This window comes from Tachysurus fulvidraco, chromosome 13, assembly GCF_022655615.1.
Source record: "Tachysurus fulvidraco isolate hzauxx_2018 chromosome 13, HZAU_PFXX_2.0, whole genome shotgun sequence".
Lineage (NCBI taxonomy): Eukaryota > Metazoa > Chordata > Actinopteri > Siluriformes > Bagridae > Tachysurus > Tachysurus fulvidraco.
This window is the reverse complement of record NC_062530.1, coordinates 19414781-19434839: the sequence shown is the minus strand read 5'-3', so window position 1 is coordinate 19434839 and position 20059 is coordinate 19414781. Positions and strand designations below refer to the sequence as shown.

Sequence of the window (20059 nt, the reverse complement as noted above, 5' to 3'; positions counted from 1 at the left end):
GTTTTCTGTGATCAGATAGCTATCCGGTCGTAAAAAGACCAGGTCTAAATGCCCTCCGAAACGGTTTCGAGACGGATATAAATCAGATCGTTCAAACCACTTCAGGAGGTGGTCTGTGACGCATTTCAGATGAAACTGGACAGGTGTAAATGCATGTGGTTGTTTAAGCCACATACGTCAGCACTATACTCCTCCCAAACGGAAATATGTCACTCGCAGGCGAGTCGTGCATCGCGCCAGAAACAAATACTGTACGTTTTCCCCACCAGCGCTGGCTCCGATCTTGTTGGGTTTTAAAATACACTGCTGCTGCCAGCGAAATTGCAGCAAACAGTAAATGCTGTTTTTTGTAGCAACCGCATACACCAAAGCGTGTTCCATTTCAATTACCCCGGAAATGAGGTAAAATATATTTGCATATTGGGTGGGAGTAGAAAGATCGGATTGATATCCGATTCGCCAAGACGGATTTATGTGGCCTAATGTACATAGAACAGTTTTAACAAATCAGATAGCTATCGGATCAGAGAAAACACATGAAGTGACCAGGTGTAAAAAGGCCCTTAGGTGAATAAAATCGGGTTCATCATGAAACTTTGAAACATAAAGCTACGGCGTAATACATATAGTCACTTCGCTGTTAAACGTACAGAGAAAATGTAAAGATGGTATTTAATTTAATAATGTTCATATGTGATGGGAAGAGAAAACATGACAAAACATCAGCGCTCAGCTATATGACTTCATAGCTCATAGCTCATATGGCCGAGTCGCCCTCGTGTCTACTTATGTACTCATTTGTCTCTATTAATGCACTTAGCTAACTGACTTGCAGTATTTTATTACATTATGTTACATCATTTTCAGCTTTGTATCCCAGGCTTTCAGAACATGGGACTGAGTAGCACATATATGTTCTCTGACATACCTTTATGTCTTAAAATCAGGGGTATGCTTTGTCAAGCAAGACGTTAAATATCAAGAGGATTATTGTTGATGGTATGAGCTTTAATATGGCCATTTTTCACACCGTGATCTCAGTATTGAGTCAGAGGATTTCCTTGGCTTATTTACCTTGTAAACAAATGCCTGCTCCACCCAGCATGGGGTCTGAGAGGCGTGCCTGCTATTTGTGTGTGTATCTGTGTGTCTGTGTGTTAGTGTGTCTGCCTGTGTGTGTGTCTGTGTGATTAGAGACATATCTGGATTCTCAGCGGCGTGATGGAAATATTTTGAATGGTGCTGGATGTTTACCACGGTCTGTATTGTCTTTAGTGTTTTGCAGGCAGTAAGGTGTGCCTTGTATGCATAGACCTTTTCATATTTGAAGATATTAAGGAGTCAACAGAAACACCATATCAGATAGCACTGATCTCACGAATGACCAAATAGCCCAGGGACTCACATGGCCTTTATTCCAAGTATAGTGATTACACGCTACAATAAACGTTTATTGAACTACCGAACGTTTAAGTGCTTGACAAATGTTTTGCTTACTTTCTTCATCTTTGAATTCTTGCTTTTAATGCTTTCAAATGTAACTAATGGTTCGATAGAGCAGTCCCAAAATTTGATAAAATTTGATTCTTTCTAAATGCTTAATCACATTCACAAAAAAACGTGAACATGCACACAAACAGCAATCCACACGTTCGTAACCTGATTCATATTCACAAAATACGATTATCATTTTTGTGAATATCGACTGAGCACTTAGGAGATCCCACTTCTTACTGACCAGAGATTTACAACACAGTTTGTGGTTATCTTTAGCACCTATCCCAGCATGCTGGAATTCCAGCTGTCTGTATGAGTCCTTCTGAGCCGAAACACTGGTTCAAATGCCGATGTCCCAAAAAAAAAAAAAGAAGTAGTCCATCATTCACATTCTAGTGTTTTTGTTTCGGTTAGGCATTGTTGTATTGATTTTGGGGCTCATTTTTTTAGATTGTGCAGTTCTTTGTTTATACAAATGTTCCTTTTCTCTTTCAGAGCTTTGTTGCTTTATCTGGAGATTTGGAGGTTGAGTGTTCAAATTGTTTTTGGCAGATAGTTGCACCTCTGTTACATTAGCAATGTGCTTGTTCTCCTGTGTGCCAAACTTTTTCTGTTGATCCTTTTGGCTTTCCATAGCAATCACAATGGCTGCTTAGTAACTGAAAAGTGTTTAAGGTTTTATTGGCTCAGATTGGGTTACGACGGACCTGCAGAGGCAGCTTACCTGCTTGAAAGCTCTATTTTCCGGTCCTGACTATTGTTTTTGAATATTGAAAATAACAATCGTGTAATCGGTTATACATACAGTACAGACCAAAAGTTTGGACACCTTCTCATTCAAATAGTTTTCTTTATTTTCATGACTATGAAAATTGTAGATTCACACTGAAGGCATCAAAACTATGAATTAACACATGTGGAATTATATACGTACATAACAAAAAAGTGTGAAACAACTGAAAATATGTCATATTCTAGGTTCTTCAAATTACTGCTTTGCACACTCTTGGCATTCTCTTGATGAGCTTCAAGAGGTAGTCACCTTAAATGGTCTTCCAACAGTCTTGAAGGAGTTCCTAGAGATGCTTAGCACTTGTTGGCCCTTTTGCCTTCACTATGCGGTCCAGCTCACCCCAAACCATCTCAATTGGGTTCAGGTCCGGTGACTGTGGAGGCCAGGTCATCTGGCGCAGCATCCCTTCACTCTCCTTCATGGTCAAATAGCCCTTACACAGCCTGGAGATGTGTTTGGGGTCATTGTCCTGTTGAAAAGGTGGTGTGTCCAAACTAATGATGAAACTCTGAGTTATGATTTGGCTTTCAGGATGGTTAACTGCATTCTTTTATTTTTTTTACAGAGATATGAAAACATCTAAAGCTGATCCTAAAATCAGCTGAAAACCTGGATGTATATAAATGTTTACACTTTCCATTTTAATTCCTGCCTTGTTTTCAGTAACCCTTAACATGCTAACCAGATCAGTCACTAACTAGCTTTATAGTATTTCAACTAAAATGGGTTTAGATGAATGAAAACTTGAAATGACACACAGTATGTAAAGCATATTTAATTAAGACTAACTAGCATGCTAAACAAGAACATCATGGTAGTTCAAGGTAGTTCATTATTAAAAAGAAGCCTTATGAGCTATGAGAGCCATTAAAATACATCAGGGTCACTGTATGGAAGCTTCTGGTAACCAGTGGACAATCCGCTCTTCGTGTTTTGTCATGTTGATAATCTGATAACCTCATGTTGACATTTCTTTTAAATTTCCAGCATTTGGCAGACACTTATAGCCAGTGCGACTTGCGTTTATCGATTATTGTTAAAACTACTGATTGAGGGTTAAGGGCATCTTGGTGGCCCTAGGATTAAACACAACCTTCTAACACCTTAAATACCAAACTTCAATTTTTCCTTTACTGTATCAGAATGATTCATATGTTTTTACCCACACAGGCCACTCAGCTGCTTAGTCGGTACCTTGACATTTGGAGACCGGACTACTGCATCACACTCCTTGCAGGTCAACCTCTGAGCACCATTTGACCACTGCAAATCATCCAAAATGCAGCAGCACGAATTCTTTTCATTCTTCATGTTCCGTCACCGGTTTCCATTAGCTGCGTCAGATTTAAAACACCTTTACTCACCTTCAAAGCCAAAAACTGGCCCAGCACCTGTTTACCTCAAAGCACAACATCACACTCCCTCAGATCCACAGCACTGCTCGACTGATCCCTCCATCTATCAGTGTACAAGGAAGGTACACATCAAGTCTCTTCTCTGTTCTGGCACCTACGAAGTGAAATGGTGGAACGAACCTTCCCTTGATGTCTAAACAGCTGTGTCATTTTCTGTCTACAGACGAGACCTAAAGACCTACTTCCTCCTAAACTAGCACTGCTGTCTGCCAAAAGCCATAAACATAAATGAAAATAATTCATGACAGGAGGTGTAATGCAGCCCAACATAAATTTAACCTTTAACACCCTGTAGTTGCTTATTTTTATTCTTATTCCATAGGAATTTTTAAGATTCAGGAGTTTATTGTCATGTGTACAGGAAACCCTGAGGTATTTAGAGCAATGCTCTCTGACTCCTTCATCATTTAAACAGGAGTGCAAGGATAACTAACCTTAGTGCAAGAAAGATGAGGAGGAAATAAACAACATACATTTACACGGAAAAGTGTGTTTGCATTGAAAACAAGAAATATGTGCGATGTAATCAGTAGAGGCCCATCTCGTGTGTGTAGGCAGGGTGTGGTAAGCTTGGCATCTCAGGTTTAGAGGGCAAACTGAATGGAAAGATTCCAATGATAAAGAACAAAATTCCAATAAAATTTATTTTTTTCATTTCTAGTTACATGTAATGTTGTAAAGTGTCTTTGAAACTACTTAGTTCCTGTCATGACATATGTTCTAATACATAAATACATTGTACCCTCACCGACCCCTTTCTTTCCCACTTATAAGAACCTAGCTCGTCATGTTCTTGAGGTGTCCGTCATAAAGACCTTATATTTCCAGCTTTACCACTGACACTGTATACTATGTTACACGCTGAACTAGTATCTGAACGAACACATGAATATAAACCTAGTAGAACTGAGAATCGAACAGCGCTGTTGATGTTTTGTTGTCTTGTGTTCGGGTTTTCTTGCTTTGAGAATGGAGAAGGAGGGATGTAGCGTAAGTGCTCCCTAACGATCGTGCACCTGGTGTACAATGAGTTAATGTTTCCAGGAGAAGATGCGGATAACGTGACAGTGGGAGGGCAGAGCGATGTTTTGTCTTGGATAGCATGACTGCCAAAATAACCGGCAGATTTTTCTTGCTCTTGAGAAAATCTGTGGGGAAAATCAACCTTAGCCCTTCTTCTTTTTTTTTATTATGCTTTTTCTTTCCTGCAACTTTTTTTTCATCTTCAAACTTACCCTGTTTGCCAGGATCGTCCTTGATATTGGCAGTGGGTCCATCAAAAAGTACTGCTGCATTAATGGGTAACAGATGATGTTGAGTTGTTCAGGGAATGAAGGGCGTACAGCTGGGATGTTTTACTTATTGTATCTTCACTATGTTATACATAATGTGTAAATGTGTTTGATCACTTTTGCCAGATTTGTTCTTTGGAAACGTTTAGCAAAGATGATCACTTCCTTTCTCATACCAACACTTCCCATGTCATGTTGTAGCACATCTGGAATATATATCTGAATATATTTAATAAGAAGAAAAACAGGATAATTCAAGTACACAAGGGTGAATGAGTGGCCACTGTGGGATTTAGGACTGTATCAGTAACTAGGACATTTCATTTTTGTTCCGTGCCATGAAGGTTTTGGACCCTAATTGAAATGAAGCCAACCCTGTGAGGATCCCGAGACATGTACCAGCTCCGGTTAGATTCCGATCCATGAAGTATTAGGACATTCTAAGAGGAGATGCCAACTTCATGTGGCCTTTGATGACAACAACCTCCTCGTCAATGCACAATTGTCAGACCGTATATTTATAACAACACCCTCCAGTGTCACCCGAATGAGGATGAGGTTCGCTTTTGAGTCTGGTTCCTCTCGAAGGTTTCTTCCTTTACCAGCTAAGGGAGTTTTTCCTTGCTTCAGTCACCTCAGGCTTGTTCATTGGGCATAAATACAAACACATTTAAATATAAGTCTAATATTAATCTTTAATCTTTTATTATATTATCTTTTTTATAAATATACAATATTTTGTATTATGTTTCTTAGGGTCTGTAAAGCTGCTTTGAGACAATGTCCATTGTTGAAAAGGCTATAAAAATCAATTTGAATTGAATTGAATTTGACTTATTATACAGATGCGACTACACGCAACAGAAAAGAGAATAAAGATAATTAAACATAATATAAGTCTAATAAATTATTTGTAGTATGTTTTAGGAACACCAGCCACTTATCAGCGAGCATAGAAATCGTATGTTAGAAATAAATATTATTATATTATGTAATGTAATAGGTATGACATCATAGTGAAAATATCTGTAATAACACTCCTGAACAATTCTTCATTATCATTTCTTTTTTTTATTTTTACTTAGAATGAAGTCAACTTTGAACCGTTTTGTAAGAAACAGTTTTGTTAGATTTGTACAGCAACACTTTAAATTCTGAGCAAAACTATTTAATTAGGTCTGTCTTCCTAAAGTGATATTACCAGTCGGTTAATAATTAGTCATGCCGATGTTTCTGTACTTGTGCCAAGAGCAACTCCGAAGCCAAATGTGGGTGAAACTTTATGTATGACACGTCATTGGTGAGTCCTTAGTGTGATCGTGCATGCAGTCATGATTCACACACTCCATATATTTATTTCATTCATTTGGTATGAATTTATTTATTTAGAAATACATTTCGTATTAGACTAGTATTTGCAGTTTTCACTCCAGGTTACAACCAAGCTTAGTTTTAAGGGATAACTGAAGGTGACACGTTATCATTCCCTATGTGCAGCATTCTGAAATATGCAAGTAATAAAGCATTTAATAAGAAAGTAATCAACAGCAAGACATCGTGTTATGGTTAAAATCATCGAATACTACGGAATGTTTCTTTATTAAAATGCGAAACGTTGTAGAATGTCAACAAAACACGCTAGTGCCTGTTATCGTTTACAACAGCTGTAAACAGTCACTCTCGAACTCAAGCTTATTTATTGTGAAGTCAATAAGCCATAAAAAAAGTCATGTTCTTGACAAAAATGGCAGAACACAAAATGTTCAACATTTCCATAGTGAGAATTTATTAGCTTCTTCTATCTTTTAAAAAAAAAAAAACATGTAATGTGTTGTGGTAATCTTGTTTTTTGTATGTTGCTACTGAATGCTTGAATTTCCTCTGGGATTAATAAACTAACTGTCTGTCTCTCTCTGTCTGTCTGTCTATCTGTCTATGGAGATGTATTTATTTGTTCACACACTATGTCATGTTAGTTAAGATGTTTGAACCTGTGATTTGGCTTGCGGTCAGAAATATCATAGAGAATCGATCAACACGTTTTGACCAATCAGAACTCCGCATTCAGCAGCATTCAGTCCACTTACCCAAAAGCCATCAGGATTCTTTTTTGCTGCCAAAATATTTTTAGAGGAAGTTAAGAGAACCTCTTGAGTCATATCACCTGCTTCCAGTGCCTCTTCTCTGATGTTTTCTCTTCCATATCCTATCTTGGGATATAGCACTCCTTTGCTGCTGTTGCTACAGCAACAACAGTCTTATCATGTGACCTTGCAGAGAAGGAGAAACCACCGGCGAGGTTAATGACGTCGTTGTTTGACAGAGAAGTGTGTGCTAATATGATTTACGGCACAGTAAGGCCTCTTCAGTCTGGTATCGGCAGAGCAGGCCTGAGGATCTTCCTCTTGGAAGGGAGAGTTGGTGTGGAACAAAGGAATGAGACCGAGGACAAAAGAACCGGAGCTTGATCTTCAAAGCTATAAACAAGGATATAATAGTGTTTTCTTCTCACTGCAAACAAAATGACAAGATCCTCTGGAGAGAACAGTCATTGAGGGCTTTGGAGCATCTAGCACTCTGATGTGAGTGTCTCTAGGAAAACAGACATATTTCTTTTGAATTTGTGTTTTATTTCCTTAACTCGCGTAAGTCGGACGCACACTTATATGTACTGTATTTGTTAATCGTTTCCGAAGATATGGTATTGCAGATAGTATTAACATGTTAATACTATCACTAAATGTTTTATTGTGTGCCGGCATCACGTTGACTAATCTCAGACATTCCAGTGGGTGTGTTGTGGGGGATTTGATGAATCACAGCATTCACATGAGCCAACAAAAGGGAATCATTTGGTCAAGATAATTCAGGCCAATATTTAACCATGTCACAGGAGGAGGTTGATTGGAGGTTGGCATTTAAAATCTAAATCAAATATAACTGTAATATAGTACTTTGCCAGTGTCATGGAGCTCTTAAGGTGGAATACCATCAGTATCAGTCATATGTAATATATGACCACAGATTCATCGACTGTTGGAGCTCATCTCTGATCTCTGAACTGTGAGTCTATGTTTGTTTTTCTCTCCACTTTTCTACCCATGGGAGTAACACAGAATGAATCTCTCTCTCTCTCTCTCTCCCTCCCTCCCTCTCTCTCTCCCTCTTTCTCTCTCTCTCTCTCTTTCTCTCTCTCTCTCAAAATCAATTTAGTATTCAAATGCATTCTCATATCAAACCAAACTGTGTATTATACACAGAGAGCCAACATTTAAAAGTAGTGAGGTAATATCTTAATTTCATAAGAAAACCATCTTTAGCTTGATTTTATTTTATTTTTTAAAGCATAAATATCTATATATACGTCGATATTCTATGTAGATTCAAGATTTCACATACACAGTTATATACAGTATATAACATTAGACTGTGCATATAAATAACACAATTTTGTATTTTAAATTAATCTCTATAGAATATTTGTACAAGTGGCTCAAGTATATTGATGTACAAAATATGCAGTTATGTTGCATGTAACAGTACAAAGTGCAGTGGGTGGAGTGACAAGAGAGTCTTTATGGAGTCTGACGGGATCTGTATGGTGGACCTGCTCGAGACTGATGGCCTGAAGGAAGAGCTTTTTAGCCATCAGACCAGGGAGTAAATGGATTTCTTTTTGTATAGGCTTGAAGATGGATAGATAGATGGAGAGAGAGAGATGGATGGATAGATGGATAATGGATAGATAGACAGATGGAGAGAAAGATGGATAGATGGATTTGTGCATAGAGAGATAGATGGAGATATATAGAGAGATGTATGGATGGGTAGAGAGAGAGAGAGATGGATAGATAGATGGATAGAGAGAGAGGGATGGGTGGATAGATAGATAGATAGATAGATAGATAGATAGATAGATAGATAGATAGATACTTACTTACTAACTGACAAACTAACTAACTAACTAACTAACTAACTAACTAACTAACTAATTTGATCCCAGAGGAAATTCAAGAAACACAATACAGTTGAATATACAGATATTCAGATTTTTGGCTAATTTAGACACCTTTATAATGCACAAATTTGGAAACACAGAATTATCTAGCATGCCTTTGTATGCTGGAACATTAGGATTTCATTGGAACTAATAGTCCCAAACCTGTTCCTGCATGACAATACTGCTGTACACAATTCAAAGTACAAAGAGACATTGTTTGGCAACTTTGCAGTGGAAGAACATTAGACAGCCTGCACTGAGCTCTGACCTCAAACACAGAACACCTTTGGGATGAACCGGGATGCTAAAACTTTTCATCTGAACTCAGTGTCTGCTCTCTCTAATGCTCTTGTGGCTGAATGAACACACGTCCATGATTATAACAGCAAAAGGTGGATAATCCAGCATGGGACGTTTAACAAGCACATAAGGATGTGATTTGTGATGTGTTCACACGTATTTGGCTACTTTATTTTCTAATGAATCATTTTATCTTAGTCATAAAGCTCTGCAGTGAAACACGATATTATATACACTTGGTTAGTAGCAGTTTGTTTCTTATATGTATGGTTGTTTTGCCACCGTGGAACTATGAGCTCTTTGCTCTCTGTCCAGTTTAATTAATCAAGATAAGCTTCAACATTATCCTGACACGGAGCAGGCTTTATTCAGAACGGTATGTTGCCATTGAAACTGAGGATTCACTTACAGTTAGCTTTCTTTGTAGAACTGAATTAGCCAGGCATGTTGAAAAAAATCGAACAAAACCTAGCTTACGAAACATGTTGACCTTTTAGGTATCATGGAAGTCCTATTTTAAGATGTTTTTTTTCCCCTCTTTTTTTAGATTTAAATAAAAAAAGGTTATTTCTAAACTTAGAATAGATTACATATGTCTGCATGATTGCGTAGTATTCTAAGTAAGGTTATTTTCTACACACGAAATTTCTCTACTCTGAAAGACATTTTTCACAGGATAGAATTTATCATTTAGGATTTAAGTTTCAGTACAAATCCACGAATTATAATATAAATATGGAATATTATTTAAATCGAGAAATGTGCCCATGTTTGTGCCCATGTCCTCTGACATATATCATCGTCTGAGACTACCTACATAAAGGAACTAAAGTGTGTGGGATACTATGCAGTTCATTCATACGTATATAATCTGACCTATTTTTAGAGTAGGATGTGACACGGTGTCTTCAGAAAGCATGACTATGAGAAGAAAAGAAAGAAATGTCATGGAGGAGGAGAAAGGAGTACGGATACACATAGCTTCTGGTGCTTGTAGTTATTGGGAAATGTTTGGCAGATGAAGAGTGACTTTTTACATATCTGCTTTAACTCACTGCATCATTCACTTCACAGTGAGCTGATTGAGCTGTTACTGTCTTCTGCTGAGACCGTTCATGTCTTACTAGTTTTTGTCTCAGATGATATGATGTCCAGGTGATTTTTTTTTTACATTTTTTTTTATTTTTATTTCAGGTTCCATATAGAGTGTCGGTCTGGACATGACCTTAAACCACAGTTCTGTTGAATTTTCAAATCTGAGGCCATCCTTAAAAATATTTTGGTTTACAGTAACAGTAAACAAACAAAAAAAAAAGGGTCGGTAGGTAGGTGTATATATATACTTTATATATATATATATTTTCATGTTTCAATGTAAAAAAAAAAGTACAGTTTTGGTGATGGTAATTACGTAGGTATGACTTTAAACAAATTAGCATATCGTGACGTCACTGACTGGGTCTTCAACCCGCACCTTCGGGCGCATCATTGCAAACCTTATTTTGATGCTGGGCACAGTTTTTCCAGAACTTCATGCCAAGTTAAAGCGTTGTCGAGCTGTTTTAATGAATTTTTTAGATGTATTATGGTGCAAGAACCCGTTAATATTATTTTATTGCTTTTGTATTAGTTGTTTGAAGAGTAAAAAAAAATTAAATGGTCGTTCTTAATGCAAATTTACAACCGGCAAGTCGGTCGGACTTAAAGCAAAAAAAATAAACAAAAAAACGAGTCGGTCCTAAATTGACAGGGTCGGTCAGGGTACGATAGTTTTACAGATTCAAAGAGTGGTGATTTTCCGGGACTGATATTTCCACTCAGAGATGTAGGCTACATTACTAACTTAAGTAGAACAACAATTTAACAACAGCATTAAACAAAATCCGTTACAGCAAACAAGAATATTTTTAAGGATGGCCTGATTGGTCAAAAGGTGTTGTGTATAGGGATTTTCTGTTGTGATCTGCAAGGCAAAACCATCTGTGACCGTCTTCTAGCCACCTCACACCATCCATTCATCTATCCATCCATCCATCCATCCATCCATCAATCTATTCATCCATCCATCCTTTTCTGATTCAGAAAATGGGAATTGAACTGCAATGGCATTATGTTCCCATAAGAGCATGCCTCATTGTTTGTATTAATCCTCACATGATAAACACACGTTTGGCTACTCAGAGCCACAAGCTATGCACACTGAATCTCAGAAATGTAACATGTCCATAATGTCATGTGTCCTTCTGGCAAAAAGGAGCTGCACACCATTTCCTGTGTGATGCAAAGGAGCTGAATATAGACCTGTTTCCAATTATAGCACACTGCTGTGCTCTAAGTGCTCAGCCAATAAAGAAGTGGTTTGTGTAGCACACTGATACTGGAGTTTGGCAGGAGATATTTCGCTGTGACATGGCACTTTCTGTGTCCTGAACCTGTGATGTGAGAGGACACTGCATCTGGAGCATGCTTAATGATTATAACCTCCCTTCAGAGTAGCTTTCTGTCTTTCTAATGATCAAAGCTTTTCTTCTAATGTGGAGCTGCATAAGGAAGACATTTTTAAGGTCACAGTGTGACCTCGGAAAGGAAAGAGTTTTTACAATATATTGCAAAAAGTTAAAAGCTCTGAGAACATAAACTAATCTCCATGGGTTTATAAATTATTCATGTTTTTGTTTGTTAAATTGGCATGAAGACCTCTCCGGTATTCACGATCCTGACACACGCCTGCTGCTATGGCTCATTTCACCTTGCAGATCTGTCTGAGTCATCCTGAAGCTTTGGAGATTCTTTACTTAAGCCTCACTTTAGATTCTTGTCGATGGTTTCACATAGACAGCGTAAAGACTGTTTTAACTATGTGTTTAATACTAAAACTTAAATTACCACATCATTTCTACAAGGTGTTCCAAACATCTCCATCCATAGGTGATTATGAAAGGCACCTTTGCATGTTGGTGGACTTCTTGGTTGGTTTAGACTTTTTGAATTTGTTAATAATAGGCAGCAGTGTTATATGCTTGCCATTTTTTCTGTTGAAGCTCATCACAAACTTTTTTGCAGCATCCCGATAAATATTATCCATCCATCTATCTGTCTGTCTATCGTACCTTAATCCAGAACATTTAAGGCATATAGCAGACGCCCTTATCCAGAGCTACATACATTTTTCTCTCATTTTATGCAACTAAGCATTGGAGGGTTAAGAGCCTTGGCAGCTTGGTGTACCTGGGATTCAAACTCAGTGGATTCCAGGTACATCTTTCTGAGTGGTGGTCCAACACCTTAACCACTAGGCTACTACAATCCATAATCCTGCAATCAAATGCATTTAAACCTGCAATCAAATGCATTTTTTATTGGTGGCCATCAGATCCCTGTCGTAGTGTTAACCTAAGGTATGGATCAGTGTATTTTTATAACTAGCTAAAAGAGTGGTAGCATCAGTGGCGTTCACAAAAAACACTAACTTGCATTATTTTTGCTGGAGTCTGTGATATACAAAATATAGCATTACATTATGAAGCCCTTGTGAACTGTGAGATCTTTTAAACCCATGTTTCCAGGGGCTTTAATTTAATATTTATAAGCAAATTGGTACAGTGGAATCCATAAATCTGTCACAGTGAATGAAAATGCAATCATTCTGCCTTATTTTTTTATCTAAATAAAATTTTCTTCACAAATTATATTATCAGCTATGACTTGAACATTTGAATCTGAGAATTTTTTTGGTATTTATTTTTTATTTACTCGCTTAAATTTGAAAATCAATTACCTGAAAATATTTTAGTGTTCGTTAGATGCCTTTTTTTTCTGTTAATGGTGGTGTATCTTCTAACTGGCTGGTTTATATGAATTTGCTTTCACCTGATTAGGTTTTGTAAAAAAAAAAAAATAAATAATCTGATTATTCCTTTATAGAATTATAGTGTCAAAGAGTTAACATGTCACAAATAGTGACCTATATAATAGATATTATAGTGTATTATATAAATATATATATAGTGCAGAATAGTGCAGAATATTGAATATTTAAGATAACATGGAAAACTGTTTATTTCTGGTTTTAAATTGGGGGGAAAAACTTTCAGAGCGGTGTCTCGGTTCTTGGTTTTAATGCCGATACATACAGGTCAGGTCTTCATTCCGTCTTTAAGAATGTCAGTTCTCTGCATTTTCTTCAGCCTCCTCGACAGCGGGTGACAATTTTGAGAGGTGACGCTAGCTAAATTGCACTATCCTCACTTAGATGGCTTTTTGTGTATAAAATGTTAAAAATGTAGTCTAGCAAGCCATGAGCCAAGGAGAGAGTCATTTCTGTGTAAAGTTTTTTGCTCTTTTCAACCTTTCTGAACTCAACTTTGTACTCAACTCTGAACTATGAAACTGTTGTCCTTGAGCCTAGCTATTAGTTAGAAATGATCATAAAACAGACCACCTGTGCTTCCTGTATTGCTAAAAACCTGCTGGAAAATTTATTTTCAGAAATCAAGCATGCAGATTACTGTTAAATATGCCAGTAAATCTGATGCTGTTTTAAATGTAACTCGTCAGGGGGAGCAGCATTTGGAGGAGCACTGAAAAAAAAATGTACCAAAAGATTATGGAAAGTTTTGCGTTTGGGAGGAAATTAGTGTTTTCTGTGCAGTGCTATATTGTAGCTACAGTGGTAACCTTCTTTAGGGTTTAATAAATCCAGACAAAGATTTAAATTTATTCTTTTAAGAGCAATCCAGATGTGACGTTGTCAGGAGACATCTTTGAGACGACATGAGGAACAAACCTTGAGAGGAACCAGACTCAAAAGGGAACCCGTCTTCTTCTGGGTGACATCTTATAGCGTGATTATGAGTCATTACTCATCCACAGCTGTATATACTATACAGTCAAAGTGTGTTTGGAAAAGGATCTTCAGCATGAGAATCCGATACTGCTTCCTGATTTTCTTTAAGAAACGTTAAGATATTATATCTCAAAGAGCCTGTAGTATGTTTTCTCATTTTCTCTCAGAGAGTTTTCTCTGCCCGTTTGAGAATTAATAACAGTTTTGTTCTGTAAATACTGATTATTTTATGTTTTTAATATTCTAAGCTTATTAAGTAAACTGACTACCTACTGATATAATCTACGATAGTTTTACAGATTCAAAGAGTGGTGATTTTCTGGGACTGATATTTCCACTCAGAGACCTAGACTACATTGCTAACTTAAGTAGAACAACAATTTAACAACAGCATAAACAAAATCCGTTTTTAATTAACCTGATTTTTGAAAGCTAAACCCTGCACTTTTTTCCAAATTCAGCAAAATTGTTTTTTTTTTTAGCCAAATGGCAGAGGCAAAATGCTGGGTGGAGTTTTTGCTGGTGCTGTTCTTCCAGAGAGCAGGGGTCAGGTAGGGGAACGAGTGTGTTTGTACAGCCGAGCAGAGTTGGCACTCTCTCTGGGCTTCTCTCTCTTTCCTTTTCTCTCTCTCTCGTGCTCTCTCTCTCTCTCTCTCCTCTCTCACTCTTGCTCTCTCTAACCCTCAACCTGCTTACTCTTTCATCCCGCTCTGTGCCACTTTTTCCATGGGGTGGAGATTTCCTTGCTAGAAACCACACCTTGGGTGTATGTGTATGTCTGTTTGGGTATCTAGGAGGTTTTTAATAAGAGGTTATGTTTTGACTGTCCTTGGTATTTTCTAACTTTTAATATAAACTGTAAGCTACTATGTTTTAAAGAGACTGAGGTGTGTGTTTTCATTTTTCGGGCCACTTGAGAATTATTGCTAGGTTTGTTCTTTATGTTTTTTTTGTTCAATTTTGTGCTGTCACCAAAAGCAGTCAATATCTTTAGCTTATTGACAAAACTGCTGATGGATTCACCTCAATGAGTGGTACATTTCTGTGGCTGTGGCTAACTAGGTTTGGACATATTTATTGCCATCAAACAATCGAAATCTGTTTCTTTTTCTTTTTACCACTTCTCAATAACATTGGCATTCTAATTAGGATTCCTAATTAGAATTAACAAGAATGACATAGCTTGCATTCTAGGAGAGAATTTAACTGTATGTACTCTGTATTTGATTTTGAGGTATATACGATTTTTAATCATGCTAGAATTGATACTTTGCCATATTCAAGCCCTATTGAATGTTAGCTAGCTAGCTAGCTAGCACATTTAAGAGTAGTCATTTTCTCTGGATATATATATATATATCCAGCTAGTTTTGTGTGAGGAACTACAGTTACAGCTAGCTAACAATTCTTTTTTTGCAATTTTTTTGCTGAACTTTAAAACTAACTATGCATGATTTATTCATTAATGATCAGTAGGTCTTTTTTTACTCCTCATGAAATTTGAAGCATTTAAAATAGTAAGTATTATTAATCTTATTATATTATTAATAGCTTTCCTGTTGAAAAACAATTCCAGAACCTACATCTCATAGAGATGTATCGATGATGCAATAAAAGAGATTACATTTTAGCATCGTGTTAAAGCCGATACTTTTCTATTCTATACTCAAATCCGTATGAATGTTAGCAGGCTAGTTAGTGAAGGTAATAAAAAGATGTGCTGACTGGCTGGTGAGAATTCTGTTAGCTAGCTAGTTATTGTATTTTAAATATAGGTTGTGCCTCACTAAATTTGTGGAGCGTAAGACTTGCCTTATTTTCTGTAATGGATTGGAGGATTTCTACAATTTTTTTGGTTGCTGTAAGCCTGGACTGTTCATTATTAACTGGAAATGGCTGTGGTAAGAGAATCATCATGTTAAAAAGTAACATCTCCGAATCTTTGTGAAGACCGAAGAACTGCGGTCTGCTTGTGTGGTCTTTAATAAATGTTTTTGTTTCTGTAATAGACAAGCAATGTTTCAGCATGTAGCTAAAAACATCCCACAGCGGAAGATATGCTTAAGCAAGACTCGTGTACTGTATATTTAACCTCCTTCCATTGTCTAACTGAAATTGTATGCAGATTTATTATCTTAACCAAAAAGGCCATAGCTTCACTGTGTAATCCTCTCGGTGTAATGTTAGTAATTAACACAAGTTGTGCAGTATTGAGATAAACCAATAGCTACCTTTGTATAAATAAACATTAAATTAAACTAGGCATACGTGCCTCAACCTGGAGCTGATTAATGAGTAATCATACTTTATCCAGTGACTGCTTTTATATATTTGTAGTGATGTTGCATCCTCAGCTATGGGGAATTATGATGAATTCATAAAGCATGAGAGGAGAAGAGCTGGGACTTTTTATTGTCTGTCTAACCTGTTTGTGTATACTGGTTCTGGAAATGGTGGAATTTTTATTTTTCTTGCTATATATTCAGTTTTAAACAAGTTCTCCTTGACAGATGTTTTCCATAAATTTCCAAGCTGTCAGCTTTTTTCTATTTTCTGTTAGCTTGTTTTAAAAAAAAATCATAGTTGTGAATCCAGTATATTCAAAAATATGATTTTTTGGATTAGGCGTTTTGCTTTTCAAGTCTCATGCTACGTCACAGGGCAACTAAATACATTCATAGGAAATAATTCTGTCCACTTTCTCATACATGAGCTCACTGAGCCTCAGGACTAACCAGTTCTATTCTGATTGACAATGGAGAGTCATGACAGCCTACCATCCAGAGACCATGACCAGTTTTGCTCTCTTGGACTTGAATGGAATAAATGATTTTTTTAATGCGCCCCAGAAATTCAGGGGGTTTCTGATATTGTATTTATCGATATATAGAACTGCTGTATGCTATAGAATGCCTTTTAAGATGCAGGAATTAAAATAACAAAAGGAAAGATTGACTAGAGCAATGTAGCATAGAGAAGTAACCTCTGTACAATCAGCCATGAAACTGCACTCCTCATTCATTTGTAAGAAAGTAAAATAAAACTTGTAGAAAGTAAAAAAATGCAGTTATGGATTTTATACTCCTTCATGATTAGTTCCTCCTCTAACATGTGCCATATGGGTAAGAATAAACCTTATGTTTTTCACTTTCTTTTTCAGGATGAAGATGTCTGAAGTGTGGAGTTGAACCAGACTCCGACTAAGCAGGTCTGGAGAAGTCCCATAGTCCCCTGTGTGGGGTGAGGGACCATGGGAGATGGAGGTGTTGGTGCAGCGGGAGAGGGGGTCAATCAGTCACACGTTCTTTTTGACCGCTTTGTTCAGGCCTCCACATGTAAAGGGACCCTTAAAGCCTTTCAGGAGCTGTGTGACTTCCTTGAGCTCAAGCCCAGTGAATACCGAGTTTTCTACCACAAGCTCAAGTCCAAGCTCAACTATTGGAAGGCGAAAGCACTCTGGGCCAAGCTAGACAAACGTGCCAGCCACAAGGAGTACAAGAAAGGCAGAGCCTGCACTAACTCTAAGGTATGGTATGAATTAAAACTTAAAACTTTATTTACAGTGACATGAATACACTCGCATTTCCTTTACTAGCAACTGAAAAAAATACGGGCAGCCATGCATTTTCTGTGGACTTGTGCCGCACAGAGCTACGGTGCTATATAGTCACTCAGAAGACATTTCAGTCAATATTTTATGCAATTTGTTTTTCACTTTTGATACCATAAAGTGAAAAAATGATTGGTTTGAATGAATTTTTGGACCAATCTTATGGCCTGGGATACAATTAGGGGTTGCATGGAGAGGTTTACTAACAAATTCACTAGTCACTGTTGTGGGGAACTGTTGACTTAGTTGGACAGTAATGACAGTAAGGAGATGGAGGTTGAATGAGATGAGGTAGATGACGTCAAATCTAAAGTGCAACTGTGGAATAAACCTTTTATTTTGTTTTAATGGACAATTAACATGCTTAAAGTATCTATCTATCCATCTATCTATCCATCCATCTATCTATCTATCTATCTATCTATCTATCTATCTATCTATCTATCTATCTATCTATCTATCTATCTATCTATCTATCTATCTATCTATCTTATCTATCTAATCTATCTAATCAATCTATCTAATCTATCTGTGTGCTCCCATATATTGTATTGCATGGTTTCTCATATAAAAATCTTGCACGATAGCTGAATTTTATTAGCACTGTGTGAAAGCGCCTCATGGGATTGGACAATCCAATCCAAATCTAATCCAACCGGGTTTTTGGATTCTACTGAGGCACAAGTGTGCAGAACATAAAAAAACTTCCCAGGCTCTGCTGTAGACATTGCATCCATCATTATAAGCTGTAAGGAACTTGCACATTGCACTTTCAGATCAGCATTTAGCTAGTCTAAATGTTAGCATTTGAAGAGTTGGCACTGATTTTTTTTTTTACCTTTTAGATGTGAACGATGTGGCATACAGGTAAAACAGTGATGCCCTAAAACTTTAATGGAAAAGCTTTAATCTGATAAAGTAATTACTGTCATGAAAAGTCTTAGAGTTTGGATACAAATGCAGTTTATTAAGAGTGTCAGAAAATTAAGTACAGCTCAACGAACACAGAGCATTTAAATAATTAATTTGTGGAAAAAAATCTAACAAATCTTAGGTAAAGAGCAAGGTCAACAACGGCTACAGGCCAATCAGGATATCATCTGCATCTTGCAAACAGGCTACACACAAACATGGTCGAGAACAGAGCACAAACTTAATCCATTAACCAAGACAGCCACTGAATCATTGACAGGCTTGATAAACATCACAAATGTAAGAGAACTGAACATATCATTTGAAAAGTGCATACTGAAACAGAGGTGTCTATAAACCATGCTAAAACAAACATACAATTAGAATATTTGTGACTGCTGGTGTGGGAGTGTATATTGGAGTGTGGGTTAATGGTGGCCCTGTTTGTAGCCCATGGTGATAGATTTTGTGGTGTAACTGAACAGTTATTAAAAATTAGTATTCATTCATGCACTCGTTCCTATTTGACCAAACGCTACACTCCTACAATTGACGAACCACAAGTAAAACAAATGATGTATCACATGCTAGTGTAAATGTAGGGTTAATCTCCAGAATAATCTCCCGAAAAAAGCTCATGCTTCTCTTACGTACCTGTGTGTGTTTTTGCAGTGTCTAATTATCGGAGCAGGACCATGTGGCCTGCGCACGGCTATAGAGCTTGGCTTTTTAGGAGCCAAGGTGGTCGTATTAGAGAAGAGAGATGCTTTCTCACGCAACAATGTCCTCCACCTGTGGCCTTTTACCATCCAGGATCTGCGGGGACTCGGTGCAAAAAAGTTCTACGGAAAATTCTGTGCTGGCTCAATAGACCATATCAGTGAGTAGACTGAGACACACTCAACCATTTCTGGAAAGTTTTGTGAGATGGGTTTTATGTTGATGTGATTTTTGGATTGCTTTCTGCAGGTATTCGTCAGCTGCAGTTGATGCTGCTGAAAATGGCTCTGCTATTGGGGATTGAGATCCATGTCAATGTAGAGTTCAAAGGCCTCATCGAGCCACCGGAAGACCAGGAAAATGAGAGTAAGATCTTTTTAATATTTCAGTCCAAGCTGTGTAATGTCTTATCATTTAACGTTAAGACACAATTTCCCACACTGTGTGATGTCTTATCTTCAGGGATAGGCTGGAGAGCTGAAGTCCATCCTAAAACACACCCTGTTAGTGAGTTGGAGTTTGATGTCATCATCGGGGCAGATGGGAGGAGGAACACATTGTCAGGTAAACTAACTACTAAATTACTTTTTTTTTTTTATTTGTCTCCTTTCTCATTTTGGTCTTAATATGGCTCAGGGTCCCATAAGCTGAGCTTCTGTGGGTAATTGCATGCT

At 37.3% G+C, this 20059-nt stretch overlaps 1 protein-coding gene across 16 annotated transcripts in view; it reads left to right on the top strand.

Annotated features, from left to right (window-relative positions):
- Positions 1 to 20059, top strand: part of mical3a (microtubule associated monooxygenase, calponin and LIM domain containing 3a) — an 89818-nt gene that overhangs the window by 27256 nt on the left and 42503 nt on the right. For all 16 annotated transcript variants that reach the window (XM_047822383.1, XM_047822377.1, XM_047822374.1 and 13 more), the window contains exons 3-6: positions 17304 to 17669; positions 19338 to 19545; positions 19635 to 19751; positions 19848 to 19949. In XM_047822383.1, coding sequence (XP_047678339.1) covers positions 17394 to 17669; positions 19338 to 19545; positions 19635 to 19751; positions 19848 to 19949 — 703 coding nt within the window. In that variant the 5' untranslated portion in view covers positions 17304 to 17393. The remainder of the gene's footprint in view (positions 1 to 17303; positions 17670 to 19337; positions 19546 to 19634; positions 19752 to 19847; positions 19950 to 20059) is intronic.